We start from the raw sequence: 14,356 nt of genomic DNA on the forward strand, positions 1-14,356 counted from the left end.
TGACAGAGAGAGAGAGAGAGAAAGAGAGAGCGAGAGAGAGAGAGAGAGAGAGAGAGAGAGAGAGAGAGAGAGAGAGAGAGAGAGAGAGAGAGAGAGAGAGAGAGAGAGAGAGAGAGAGAGACAGAGCGAGAAAGCGAGAGAGAGAGAGAGAGAGAGAGAGAGAGAGAGAGAGAGAGAGAGAGAGAGAGAGAGAGACCTTCAAGTAGACTGGATAGCCAGGGAATAATTCGAGCGCATGCGCACCAAGTCTCGTCTTGTCGCTTCAAGCACAAGGGCCCCAAATTCGCACAACTTCTTACCTACTATATTTAAATTCTAAATGTTTGTCAGACTTTGCAACAATGCATTGAGAAGTAACTGCTGTTATCAAGCCTCTGAACTTTAAACACAAAATTATGTTGTACAATCATTCGGTTTGACAATATTTTACAACAACCACAGTCATAATAATAATAATAATAATAATAATAATAATAATAATAATAATAATAATAATAATAATCTCTACTCTAATAATACTCTATCAAGTAGCTGATGGTGTTGGGGTACACTTGCCTGATTTATGTGCGCGCAGCGTGGGATCCATTCCCGCTCAGTGCGCGTGTGCATGTGGGTGTGACTATCTATATACATTAATTAAGATCCACCTATCCAAATGTCCATTAATTATGGTCACTAATTTTTTACATGCACGCACGCGTATGTAAAATATATTACTGTACTCCATTTGTGTTGACAAATAAAGAAATCTTTTATACAGTTTATCCAGACTATTAACTACCAAATCAAGTGCTTTTCAGTTTCCGTTTGCTGATACATTTGAAAACACTAAGTCAGTCAGAGAGAGTGAGAGAGAGAGAGAGAGAGAGAGAGAGAGAGAGCGAGCGAGCGAGCGACAGACAGACAGACAGACAGACAGACAGACAGACAGACAGACAGAGAGAAAGGTAAAGAGCATCAGGGGGCGCCACACGTCAAGGAGAGTGAAAGTAAAAATGGAGCTTGGGACGTAACCACAAAACATTACTTCCTGTAAACACACGCTCACACGCATGCACGCGCGCAAACACGCGTACGCAAACACACACACACGCACGCACGCACACAGGCACACACACGCATAAACACGCACACGCGCGTCTTTCGCCATCGCTCTCGAGCGCCCCCCGTTGGAGAACTCAAGCGGAACTCTATCAGCACTCAAAATGTGAAACAATGGTTTGTATGACGCAGTTCTGGGTTTCTGAGTTTAAATCTCACAATCCTGTGGCATCATGCTGCTTCTTAAAGGTCAGTCATGTTACTCTTGGTTTGAGGGAAGAGATTGGCGATGACGATGGGAGACCGTGTGCAGGGAGGCACCTGTTGAACGCTTATGCAATTCCACCTATCGCCGCTTGGAGGCACAAAAGGTACGTACAGTTATTTAGGAATCTGTTACACTGTGTCGCATCATACTTTAAAGCAATTTACCATTTTTTTCTAAATTGTCAAAGTACCCATCAGCTTGTTAAACACTGTTTGCTTGTCATGTAAATCAACATAGTATTAAAACGAATTGGTATGGAATTGGTATTGAGAGCTTTAATAGAAAATTGCTAAGACAATAAAGCAGTCTCATAAAAACATATTCATTTTGTTTAATTTCACAGTTGATGGGCGTGTAGGAACCAAACTATTTGAATACACACAACACAAAGCCAATTTTTCCACAATACATATTTGTTTTAAATACCCGGATACGTCCAAGAACATCACCTTTTGCAACCTACATACACGTCCCTCATGTTCTGGCAATTCAAATCCATCAATTCCTCCATCTTCTATACCACTTCTCGGATACAAGGGTTCGAGCCCTTCAAAACCCATCGACAGAACTGACAAAAGTATTTTGTCCTGTTGGTTATGCGTCCTTACTGCTGCAGTTTGTGTGCACAGGAGGCGTTTGAAATGGGTAATCCAGAAAGGATGAACATTACAGCTGAGGAAATGAAATGACCTGCAGATGTAAATCCCCTCGGAATGGTGCTCACCAAAATATGGTGGTCAGTAATGTGGAGGTGATGTACGTGCTGCTGTGAGGTGATGCTGCAAAATGGTCTTAAAACAAATGGCCAACACACACACACACACACACACACACACACACGATAAGAATTTTTATTTTGCGTGTATTTTATCATTGCACTGGGACAAAAGGCTGGTGGCCACCTGCAGTGTGGGTAACATCATTGGACGCGGGGCTGAGCACATGGCTGGGAACCTGATCACGTCGGCGTGGCGTTCATCTTGACAATGATGATGTCCCGCAAGTCTCCTCTGGTGCGCAGCAAGCCTCTTTCTTGTTACCACGCTCAATGGTGTGACAAGACCTGGCAACATCTGTGTGAGCTTCAATTTTGGGCGACCGCAACAATTGTATGAGTTGTTGATTCAGCTTTGATATGTTGTTATCACGAAGAAAGGTAATGTGTATGATTTAAAAAGAAACATTCGTAAACACTTGAAACAACAGGTGTGCACACACAACCAAAACAAACAGTTGGTAAAAAAGCTCGCCACCACACCATGCACACTAAATCTGCCGCCATAGTCTGTCACGAGTGACTAACAGCATATGCGCCTGCACAAGCTCTTCTGATCAATTCGTCAATGTCATGGCTGTCATTTCTAAATGGGCTGGAAATTGTCTTAATAATGGCTTAGCCATTCATTGTGCTGTTGTTTGTGTTCAAATGGGCATGAATGGCTATTACACGGGCCATAAAGGCTTCTGCTGGGGGTGTTGCGCAACATGAGCGTGGACAACATGTGGACTGAATGTCTGCAGAGAAATGGGAATTCAATGAGAATCCATTAGAGTTGCATATGATGACATATTTTGTCCTCATATTGTTCACTGATAGAGGTGTGACTGTTTATATGTTTTCTGTTGTATTGATGTATTGTTATCTTTTCTGTGTAAAGTGATTTGTTACAGCAAGAGCTATTGTGAAAGCGCTTTACAAATAAAGAGGTATTGAATCGTATCGTATCATATCGATGTTGAGCCAAGTTGGAAAAGCAACATTTTAACATTGTACTAAATTTGAGGAAGTCATACAGTAACATTGGTGCCTTTATACAGGCGTGAGATTTGTGCTTGCTGAAAACAGGTAGTTGCAGTAAACTTGTAGAATTCATAGAATTCAAATCAATTAAATGTTTGCAATTAATAGTCTGAAAAGTCTGTAGTTCAACAAAGACATAGGTCATTATGAGGATATCCGCTTGAAAAGGTTGGATTTATTATCACACATTAGTCCACAACTCATTTCCTTGACATTTAGCTTCAGTGACATCATCTCTTAGCATTCTCTCAGAAGAAATTGGTATTTCTAGTTTGAGAAAAGGGCAACCTGTTAATAAAATTGCTTTTCCTGATATGCCGCAAAACTTAAAATTGTAAGTTTGGGCAAATCATACCTCTGTTGAAAAGCTCAGCGAGAACTTCTGCCAGTCCATTCCACTTCCTAACCATGCTAACTATCATAGGACTGTATATTGTCAGTTGATTGAGTACGTGGTGCATTTTTTTTCCTGCCATATGCGGGAGGTCTGATCTATTCCAAATGGTTGTTTTAATCAGGGCTGACGTCTGCCGGCCGGTTGCTTGGATGGTTGTCCGACCAAATTCTTATTGGTAGAGCAATAGCTGATGTCAGTTCGGGAGGTTTAATCTGTCAATCAAAACTGAACATATTATCATTTTAAAGGCAGTACACTTTTAAACTCAAATCCTACAATATTACTTCAATAAATACAGCTGTGGTTTCCATTGATTGTCATTAAGTCGTGTACCTAAAGAAGTGGCCTCTGTGTGTATTGCATTGAGATTTATAGATCCACATTTCGCTCTTTGCAAAGAATGAGACGCAAGCGTCTGGCAACCTTGGTGCAAATGACCTTGCTGCAGCGTGACGCAGGCTGAATTTAAACACGGCCGTGACATTAGCCTGCCCACGCGACAACACGCTTAACACCGTACCGAGGATGTGATACCGCATCGTTCGATACGCATTATTCGACTCTCATTAGCTTGGTAGGGTTCGCTCATTAACGAGGGTAATCCCATTCTGTGTAAGCGGGAGAAAACAGTCATGTTTTTAAACAGTGTTTTTTTTACAACAAATGTTTGGTCTTGGGAGTCTTGCGTGATGGTTTATAAAACGGATTTGCCTTTGTTGCTTGGACAGAAAATTTCCTGACCTTCATGCCAGTTTGCACTTGGATCCCAACATTCACTTCTGTTATTACGGATCATCTTTAATTGAGGGCATAGGTGTCAAACACAAGGCCCGGGGCCCAGATACGGCCCGCCACATCATTTTATGTGGCCCGCGAAGACAAATTGTGCATCAAATTTGCGTGTCATTACTAGAATTGTCTTCAATTTTAATCATATCTTTTTCTTTTTACCAGTTTTTACTCGTCTGATTTGAAAACGAGTTATTTGTCAGTTTGTTTTGTAGCTTTTACTGTATATAATATGAGATGCTCATACATTTATTTGGGTTGACAGTCATAATGGCCCTCTGAAAAAAGCTATTAATACAATGCGGTCCATGGAACAGAATGATTTTGAAGCCCCTGATTTAGGGGCTCGACAGAAATTTGTTCAGAAATGTTCTGTATGGGTTTTTGCGCCACGAACTGGTTACGTGTCAGAAATATTTTCACGGACCGGTTACATTTATTTATATATTTTTTCTGTGGGGCCCGGTACCAAATGACCCACGGACCGGTACGGGTCCGCGGCCCGGTGGTTGGGGACCTCTGCTCCTAGAGTCTAAAACTGCGCATATAATCATAAACACTGAATTGATGGCTTTGCCAAAGAGTGAACTGTGCCCCGCTGGCTTTGTGTGTTTACACACAAGTTTCACAAATTTGACGGTGTTTTTGAACGTGTCAGGGCATTTATTGAATCAATACATGGTTAAATTGGCTCATTCATTTGCTAATATTACCAAACTGGTATTTGACCACAGTGCACTCTCACAACATAAATAAATCACTGGCTTTTATAAACGTTTAACAAGATGTTGTGTGTTCCTCCTGACAAGTGCAAACACAATAAAAAGTCCCCATTTGAATCAATGAGGTACAAATTTTCCTTCAAAAAGCATTATCATCATCTTCAGGAAGCAAACATTCATTATTACTCACCACTTTGGCCTATTTACATGCAAAGTGTCAGGAGATAATAATCAGTACATCACCATAGACGTGGCGTACTATTTTCCATGCCGATGTTATGGTGTTAGGTACATACAAAAATGTCAGTTAAACAGTAGTAATAAGTGAACACGTTTTTTTTTTTTTTTAACAAACGGTGGTTTAGAGCAGTTGAAGCCTCCAAACGTAGCAGATTTGCAATTGAGTAGCAATGGAATCTTCCTGGCCATCATACCCACAAGGAAAACGTCATGAAGATGTATTTCACCGTAATATTGTGGATGGTAGCCTTGCTCATACAAAACCTTTCTACAAGATCCTGGAGTGGACTGTTCATCTTCCGCATCATGAGTGTAATGAAGAGCTGGTGATATGGCTGCTGGTATCGATCCATCAAATCGCTTTTGAGCGTGCCCGTCTATGACATCAAACATGTCACTTTTGAAAGACGTCTACGTCAGCTTCTGCACAAAAAGATCATTCTTGTTAATAGTGTACAACACGTGTAAATGAATAAAAGCAAAACAACACATAACCATAAATGAAATCATCGTGAAAATATATCTCATACAGTAATTACTCACATGTAATCTCATGGGATTGCATTTTAGTAACAAAATACATTTACTTGCCTTTTACTTGCCTTTTCTTCATCTGTTTCAACTGAAAATGGCAGTCTTGTTAGAGTCAGACCTAGACTCTCCTTAAAATTTGATAATTCGGCATCTAGCTCTTTCATACGATTTTCTACCTCCTGTAAAAAGAAAAATAATGTTAGCAACTATCATGCATTAAAAAGCACAAATAAAACCAGTATTGCTATCCAAATAAATATGCATGTAGATGTGATATGAATCTCTTACGGATATCATGGCTGCGGCCTGGTCGTAAGCCTTCCTGCAAGAATGACCTAGGTCTATGGAAGGCATGAATGACGCTGGTTCTTCAGCAACCTGTTCCACATCTTCCACTTGCTCAGGTGCAGCTTCACGCAGATCCATATTGCTTTCTCTAAAGACAAGTTATAATAATTATTCTTGTTAATATTAATAGCGTTATTTTAATGACACTATTCATTTATACATACACGCGCATTGAACATGAGTATCTCGCGAGAACGTTGGGGTCATCAAAGTCAAAATGACGCCCTGAATTCCAGGGGAATATGGTCGGTCAGACTTAGACTCAACTTTAGACATCCCTTGGGATTGCAGAGTTGAGGGCATTGAACAAACTGTGAGCGGGATGTTATGGCCAATGCCAGCTACACTCTGCACACCATCATCATCGCTCAGAGGAGCCTGTATGAGCTAGGAGAACCAGGATTTCCTGAGGGGGCCATCCCAAGTGATGAATAAAGTTGAGTTAAAGTCAACAGTTTTGCTTCATGTTCAGAATTTCTTTGTGGCAAGCAAAACTGTCTTGTCTTTTGTCTTTTGTTGTTTTGGAGATGTATTATTTAATAAATAAATAAATAAATAAATAAAAATAAAAAATACATTTATGACAACCAGGGGTTCCAATAATTATGGAGGGCAGAGTATGTCGAAAAAAAATATTGAGGATCTTTTATATATATGTTTATGAATTGAAAACACAACGGCTGATAGGAATGTATGTAGGAATTAATTTTTTGGGGGGGTCTCTGCTGTTGAATGGAATCAGCAGCTTTAAGGTGACAGACTTTTGCAGATGACATCATGATCTGCAGTGAGAGTAGGTTACAGGTGGTAGAGAACCTGGAGAGGTTGAGTTATCCATTGGAGAGACAAGAAAGGAAGGTTCGTTGTCGCAAGACACCTATGAATAAAAGCCAGAGTGTTGGAAACGAGTTGAGGTGGAGAAGGAACATGAGTTCAAGCTATTGGAATCAAGTGCTTAATGCAATGAATGTGGAGGAGAGGTGAAGAGGAGAGTTCAAGGCAGGATGGACCAATTGGAAGGTATCGCTAGCCACACTCCACCAGCTTGCAGAGTCTAATATTGATTGAGTACAAATAAATGTTAACAATAATGTGTCACCTAATTGTCTTTCGCCGCAGGTATCTTATCCATCCTCGAAGGAAGATGATTACACAAAAGGCGACCGTCATGGCGCCGTATGATTTCAAAATGATTCTCAAGGCCAAGGGCAAGTCTGGATTTAATGTGACGGGCATATGCTCCCCAAAATGGGGGTAGACCAGCAGGTTTATCTCAGCCGCACGGCGTCCCTTCAGCCAGCAGTAGAAGACACCTGAAAAATAAAAAGTCTGTAAAAGCGGTTCATTTGAAGCAAACAAAAATGCACTCATCGTTCTTTAGCCTATTGTCCCAGCTGGCTTTGGGCAAACACTCTGGACTGGTCGCAGGGCACATTTTGACAAACAACCATTAACACTCACATTTGGATCTATGGATAATTCAGAATTCATGGTTTGGAGCTGGAGGATGAAGCTGGCCGGAGTGCTCTGCACTCAAGGCACGGGGAGAGCATGCAAACTACACATAGGATAATCCAACTAGAAAGTCAAGAAAGTCCAAGTCAAGACATAGAGCTTTCAAAAATATTCCGTACCCGAATCCTCAGTTTGAGCAGGGGTGAAGACCAGATGATGTCCAGTATCAATACGAATCCTCGGAAACGGGCCATCTGTCGTAGTCTGCGAGCGATAAATGGGCACAGATCCCTTGTCCCACGCTACCGCCATGTATGCCCGAGCCCCCGGGCAGCCAAGGGTCAAGATTTGTTCTGCTGGATGGTTTACGTAAGAAACCTTTATCGCCGATTCCTTTGTGTCATGAGAACTTCAACACAGAGGGAGGAGATGTTGAGGAGTCAGTCAGGTTATTTTTCTTTTAAGCATATCATTTATTTCCCCACAGTTTACCGGATATTCCAAATTATATTCCACCAACCTACTCTGTTGAATCACTCCTTTCTTGAGTCCCGTCTTTTTAGCCACTTTGGAAGTGGGAGGAGTTTCAATTGGACAAGTCACATTACAGTCTCTGAACTCCACTCTGGCTCTGCTATCCTTCAGTTGACCGAATGCCGATGGTACCGCCCCTGAGCCGCAGGATGCTACCGACTGGTTGAGTCGCGTGAATCTCACGTGCAAGTAACGTGAGCGGATGTAGCAGAGCCCTACTCGGACCTGCTCACCTTGCACGCCACAGCGGTCGCATTGTGACCACGGATGGAAAGTGGTGAAAATTTGGTAGAGCAGCAAACCAGAACGTTTTACTCTGAATTCTTCAACAGAGTTCGTCTCATTTTCAGGAGTCAGCCTGGAAGGAACAAAGAAGAACCTAGATCAGTCAACTTACCTCATAAAGAAGGATCATTTGATTATCAATATTATCACCTCTAGCACGACCTCATACCGTGATGTGAAGCTGAGCTCATGCACCTCTTGGATGTCAAGATCGTAAGCATAGAAGTAGTCCCCCTGGGCCGACCCGCAGATATAAATACCCGAGTCATCCACAGCCGCTCGAAAGATCAGCAGGCTGAAGAGACGAATTGAGAAGCGACTTTGCAGGTCGTTGCTGTGGGTGGTTTGACCGGAGTCCAGCAACTTGGTCCCATTGTTATCAGACAGGGCTCTGGTGTCTTCTGTGTAAGAGTGGTGTTCCCTGAAGAACCAAACCACTGACTGGACCTGAGACGCAAGCAATGGTTCAAATGTATGCTCAAATATGACTTACTTCCCCAATCACTGAATAATTGTTCAAGAACATGAATGGACTCACTTCTTCAGGTTTGCAGTGGCAGGGCAACTCCACCGTTGCCCCCGCCTGGTAGGCAGTGTTGAAGAAGATCAGGATCGCTGGACAGGCTTTTTGTGCAAACACGTCCGGCTTGTGCTTGGGAGCTTTATAGCCCCATGCCTCGGCGAGGAGGAGGAGCAAGATGAAGAGTCGAGACATGCACGGGGTCAAGCAGGCAAAGTTTGTAAGGAGCCAAGAATGGTGTTTAAAATTTAACGACATAGTCTTGACTTATCCTCTGGATGGTGTGTTGTTGAGACCATACAGCAATAGTCGTTGAAAAATATTGGAACACATTGTGCTGAAAACATGTCCGCTTATTTTTGACATATTTTGACAGTCTAGAAAATACACTGGAGAAGCATTTCGCGACTATACAAGTTGCTCAGCTGTTTTTATTGATTATACGAAATATTGTTAATTGGCTCATGTACAACGGAATCTCTATACATTTGAATTGTAAATATAGTTTATCAAGTTATTGGGTAACATGAAACACCACGTTTTGAGCTTGTTTGATCAAAGTGCCGTATTTAAGATTTTACGCTCCTGTGCAAGCGAGTCTGCGCGCGTCCTGCTCGCGTCTTCTTGGCTCTTCTGGGCTGTTGGTGAGAGCGTTGGGAGTGCGCGAAGGCGATCGGATTTTGGAATCCCCCGCCGAATGTATTATTTTTTTTAGGTCTCAAATGTAGGACATGTCCAGGAAAAAGAGAACGTCTGGTCACCCTAAGTAAAGCACCTCCAGCCCTTTCATTGATACGCCGTGGTGACGAAAGCTCCATGCACTGTGTTGAAAATTAGTCAAACTTGCATGGCATCGTTTTTCTGACATCACCAGACAGATCACACAAGAATCTGTTCGTAATATTCTACAAAGTACGGACGGCTACATCATACTTTGTTGCAATCGTGACGTCTGTCTTGGTGTCGTGATGACATCGCCTCTCTCGCTGCTTACGTCACACCCTGACATCATCATTTTCCTCCTCGAAAGATGTTAATATCTGTTATAATATGAACAAATCTATTCATTACGTTTTATTTTAAACATAATTTTCAGCTTCTGAACCAGCCTTTATTCATTCTAATGAGATTAATTTAAATGACTCTAAATCCTTGGCCTTTATTTGACAAATCTATGGATATTTTTTGTTCATGATGACGATGATTTCCCTGACATGTTATTGAAATCCCAATAAATTGTTAATATTTTGCTGATGATCAATGTATTTCCTAGCCATTGAGTTACACAGCAGGACGTCAGCATAATGAGGTGGTTAGCACGTCCGCCTCATGATCAAGAGATTTGGCTTCGCACGACCTCTTGCCTGTCGTTTACTGAGTTAGGCTTTATTTGTCTAATAGTTTTAAAAATATATATAATGCAGTGCAGTTCTACAATGAGCAACACAATCTCTGTAAGAATGGATTTTGAATTTTTGTGCCGAAATGTTGAGGTCAATATCGCAAAACAGCCGTCTGGCCGTCATGTCTTATTAGAATAAACAAGGGTGCTGTCGTTATGAACGCAATTGGAACCGCCTCAGTAATAACATCCTTGAGCGTCTGAGGGCAAATGATGTGGCCGAAGCATTTCGTATAATTGCATTGTTGTTAGTCTTCCCACGTAGGTATGTGGCTCAGCTCACATGTTCAGTGCACAAATGGCTTCTTAATTGGGTTTGGAGGTAACTGTGGTGACCTTCAGGGGCGGCATTGATTTCAAGAAGCATAACCACAGATCAGAGGGACTTTTTTTTTGGGACTACTGTAACTCTGGTCAGAAAAGAATAGACACACTGTGTCTTGTCACGTTTCTAATTTATAACAGTATTTATGTTCGGCTATTACGTATGCGGTATGCATGACTGAGTTTGGCTGCACTTCATCTGTTTATGAAAAATGGGCGTGTTTTCTTTTTCCCGGTTATAGAACGGCTGCACGGTGAGCGATGAGTATGTGCGCCCGCCTCATAATCGAGAGTCCTCGGGTGTAAATCTCAGCTCAAGTCTATACATAGTTTGTATGTTCCCACGCAATATAACTCCTGGCCTCTCACCCAAAGTCATTTGGCACAGAAAGTCAGAAGAAGCTGGAAACCTAATGCGAGGTGACATGACGCTACCTCAAGGGCTCAAAAGTCGTTATTTTTACCCTTTTTTTTCCCCCCTCCAAATAGGTTAGGAAGATCAAAATCATGTTTTGTTCAAACTGTACTGTGCTGTTTTTCAGTCTTGTGATTGCATGTAACAAGCTCATCATAAAAAGAACTACAAATTTCTCCCATCTACTGCTGATGCCCTTCTCTTTTTAATGGAGGTCACGCAAGTTCACTGTGCAGCTGTGATTTGTTGAGGGCGGAGGCGTCAATATTGTTGGAAGACCTTGTCGCTATTAGAGTTCTTGATGTCCATCGTAAGCGGAACAATTTAATAGGGAACAGCAACAGTGCACAGCATAGCTCCTTAGCAATAAATCTTTTATCGCGGGATATCATCAGACATTAATAACAAACACATTGTTGTATTGTGTCTTTGAAAATATTAGTGAGCTTTATCCAAAACTAGTTTTCTAATTTAGACAGCTTTTGTGTTGGATTATTCAGAAGTTTCCATGGAAACAAAACTGCATAATCGTCTACTCCAGAGGAAATCATTTCCTTCTATTAGTCTATTTACTCACTTCTTACTCTCATGCCTTCCATCACATTTGAGACATGTTTAACATTTTGTTCTTAGAACATGTCAAATGATGAAACACTAATTACTGTTTTCACAAAAGCCCAGGTTGTAAAAAGACTGGATACTTGCTGCCGCTTTGCAATTATAAAAGCTTCCGCTCTCCTGAGAAGACAATCTCTAAGATGTCGGCAAATGTCTGTGGTGGGAATGTTTGCAATTTAACTTAACAGAAAATTTTCCTCGCTCAAAATTTTATTTTCTGTCACATTTTGTCTGTCTGCTTTATGACACTCATTTTTTTTGCACATGCGAGATGACTCAAATGATTCCTTTTACCTGATTGAAGCAATTTTAAGTGCTCCAACTGTCCTCAGTTTCCCCAAAAATTCATCTCAATGAATTTAACGGTATAGAACCGCAATCCATTTAAACGATTCAAAAACATGGGTAATCAATAATTCATGTCATTAAGCTGAAAATGATATATGCTCCTCTTTTTAGACAGGTTCTCTTTCCAGGTTCTTTTGTTGATTTATAAAACCCGTAATGGATCTTATTTATTGGATTTGCTTTTACCACATCGACCCAGGCAGATGCCAAGTCCACTGGTGCTGTCCTTTTAGCAGAAGTTAAAACCGAAACCCAGCAGGGGAGGCAGATTCCCAATTCTTCGGCCCACGCTTGTGAAATGGCCTGCCCGAATGACTCAGGGCCAGAAGAGAACGTTGACATTTTCAACCCAAGACTTTTTTAGTTTAGAATTTGGCTGAATTTATCATTTGATGACTCTCACCTATTTAACTTATGCATTTGTATTATATTTTATATTGTTTTCATTGCAATGATCCTTACTTGGGAGCTGAATTTAGCTCTGCCTGTAGAGATGATGGGGGAGGTCCAGACTCGGCAGATGGGGGACTCCCTATCCCTGGAGGCTGGGCTTGACCCCCAAAAACGGTGTGTCCGCTCTCTGGTCACTTGTGCCTTGTTTTCAGGCTTTTTTTTTTTTTTTAAATGGGGGTCTTAGTTTGTTGTCAGTCACGCTGCATAAGGTGCTATACCAATAAATAAAGTTGAGTGAAAAAGAGCTTTGTTTGAATAACTACTAACACCCCATGTGAGGAATTCCGTGTTTTGCATTCTAAAAAGGCACTGTGGTATTTGATAGGATTTAATAAGCTGCCACGGGATACAATTATGTTGTGACCTCACAAAAGTCCATTCTGTTGACTTTCAGAGCTGTAACATTTTTAGATCCTCACTTTCTTTCACAACTGACACCAGGAGCCCTCTGAAAAGGTAGGAGGGTTATTTTATTGTATTTTTTTTTAAAGGAAAGTCGCTGTTAATTATCCTTTGAAAATTTTCCATTATGTTTTACCCACAGGTGATTTTATTCATCATTCACATTTAAAGACATAACTCATATTAGAATTTTCATTTCCTCTCCAAAAACGTCCTCAGAGAAACATAAAAGTGGAAGCAGTGGCTCATTATGAAAGAACTTTGGAAAGATCGGTCTGTCTGTCTGTCCGTCCGTCCTTTTGCCCATCTGTCATATAGGCTACTGTATTGTACACTCTACCTGATTTTTTTTTTTTTTTTTTAATTTCCTGAAAAATATTGAGTTTGGAGATGTGAGGATTCCATCAAAAACAAGATAATGTGTATTTGATGTGTCCAGAAATCCAGCGTAGATAAACACTCTCTCATAGACTTGTGTTCATCAACATCAATCTCTTTATTAACGTCATGTGCAAAAAATATATACAGTATACAGTTTAAGCTTCAGCAAATAAATTCTCCATGTTTTTGATCAAGAATCAGCTAGCACTGAGTAGCCACCTTTCTGTGCCTGGAGTCATGTGACACAAACAGCTTTGACACATGCAGTTTCACGCAGGGATAGCTTTAAAAGCTTGAGCCCTAAAAACCCTTTTACTGTCATTTCTCCAATCCGATAAGATTTAAACATATACCAAATCTCCTGCACAGCAAAAACACCGCAGAAGCAACACAACATTTTCAGAGCAATTCTCAAATAGCAACATCAACATTATATGTTTTTCTTCTTACATTTGGATTTTCAACAGTTATTGGCTCAACATTCACGTGGTCTGCAAAATGTAAACGGATGAGAGGAATCAGGTGCACTTAAATGCCCCATCCTGCTCGGAGAGGCAAATATATATATATATATATATATATATATATATATATATATATATATATATATATATATATATATATATATATATATATATACATATATATATATATACACACACACACATGTATATATATTTTTTTTCTTCTACACACTGAGAACACAGAGAAACAAGAAATCAGAGGTAAATGGTGGTCAGAGCCGAGTTAATACTTTTACACAGCTGGTACGAAATATCTACAAGGATTGAACAGGCAGTTAAATGCGCACTCACTCTGCACTGACAAGGCAGTGTGTGCACCCTCTTGGTATCATTGTTCTCTTTAGCTTTTTTTTGCGCAACAACTACGACAACAACAACAACAACAACAACAACAACAACAAAAAGAACATTATGCTACAGAACAGTGACCTTCAAGGATAAAGAACACTTTGAAAAAGTGTCGACGTGATGCTTTTGATTTGAGTTAGAATACCACACCACTATTCTCAGATTACATTTTTGTGTTATGCGATCACCTTCAAGATTCTAATCAGG

At 40.7% G+C, this 14,356-nt stretch overlaps 1 protein-coding gene across 1 annotated transcript; it reads right to left on the bottom strand.

Moving 5' to 3' along the window:
- Positions 1–4,945: 4,945 nt before the first annotated feature.
- LOC147061738 (Ig-like V-type domain-containing protein FAM187A) lies at positions 4,946–9,684 on the bottom strand. Its single transcript, XM_085916930.1, has 8 exons — positions 8,953–9,684; positions 8,584–8,861; positions 8,116–8,487; positions 7,775–8,004; positions 7,240–7,453; positions 6,081–6,228; positions 5,850–5,971; positions 4,946–5,681 (listed from the first exon to the last, which is right to left on the bottom strand). Exons 1-8 carry the CDS (start codon positions 9,190–9,192, stop codon positions 5,675–5,677), a joined length of 1,611 nt encoding a protein of 536 aa, XP_085773056.1. The 5' UTR covers positions 9,193–9,684; the 3' UTR covers positions 4,946–5,674.
- Between the last annotated feature and the right edge of the window lie 4,672 nt (positions 9,685–14,356).

The sequence above is a fragment of the Syngnathus leptorhynchus genome, chromosome 1, assembly GCF_054491065.1.
Source record: "Syngnathus leptorhynchus isolate UIUO chromosome 1, UIUO_Slep, whole genome shotgun sequence".
Lineage (NCBI taxonomy): Eukaryota > Metazoa > Chordata > Actinopteri > Syngnathiformes > Syngnathidae > Syngnathus > Syngnathus leptorhynchus.

What these genes read in the sequence shown, in the direction of transcription:
- LOC147061738 (XM_085916930.1), bottom strand. Translation starts at nt 9,192, where the DNA reads ATGTCGTTAAATTTTAAACACCATTCTTGGCTCCTTACAAACTTTGCC. An exon ending in CTGCGGCGAAAGACAATTAG is followed by an intron (nt 6,229 to 7,239) that starts GTGACACATTAT and finishes ACTTGTCTTTAG; the next exon opens with AGAAAGCAATATGGATCTGC. An exon ending in AGGCCGCAGCCATGATATCC is followed by an intron (nt 5,972 to 6,080) that starts GTAAGAGATTCA and finishes TTCTTTTTACAG; the next exon opens with GAGGTAGAAAATCGTATGAA.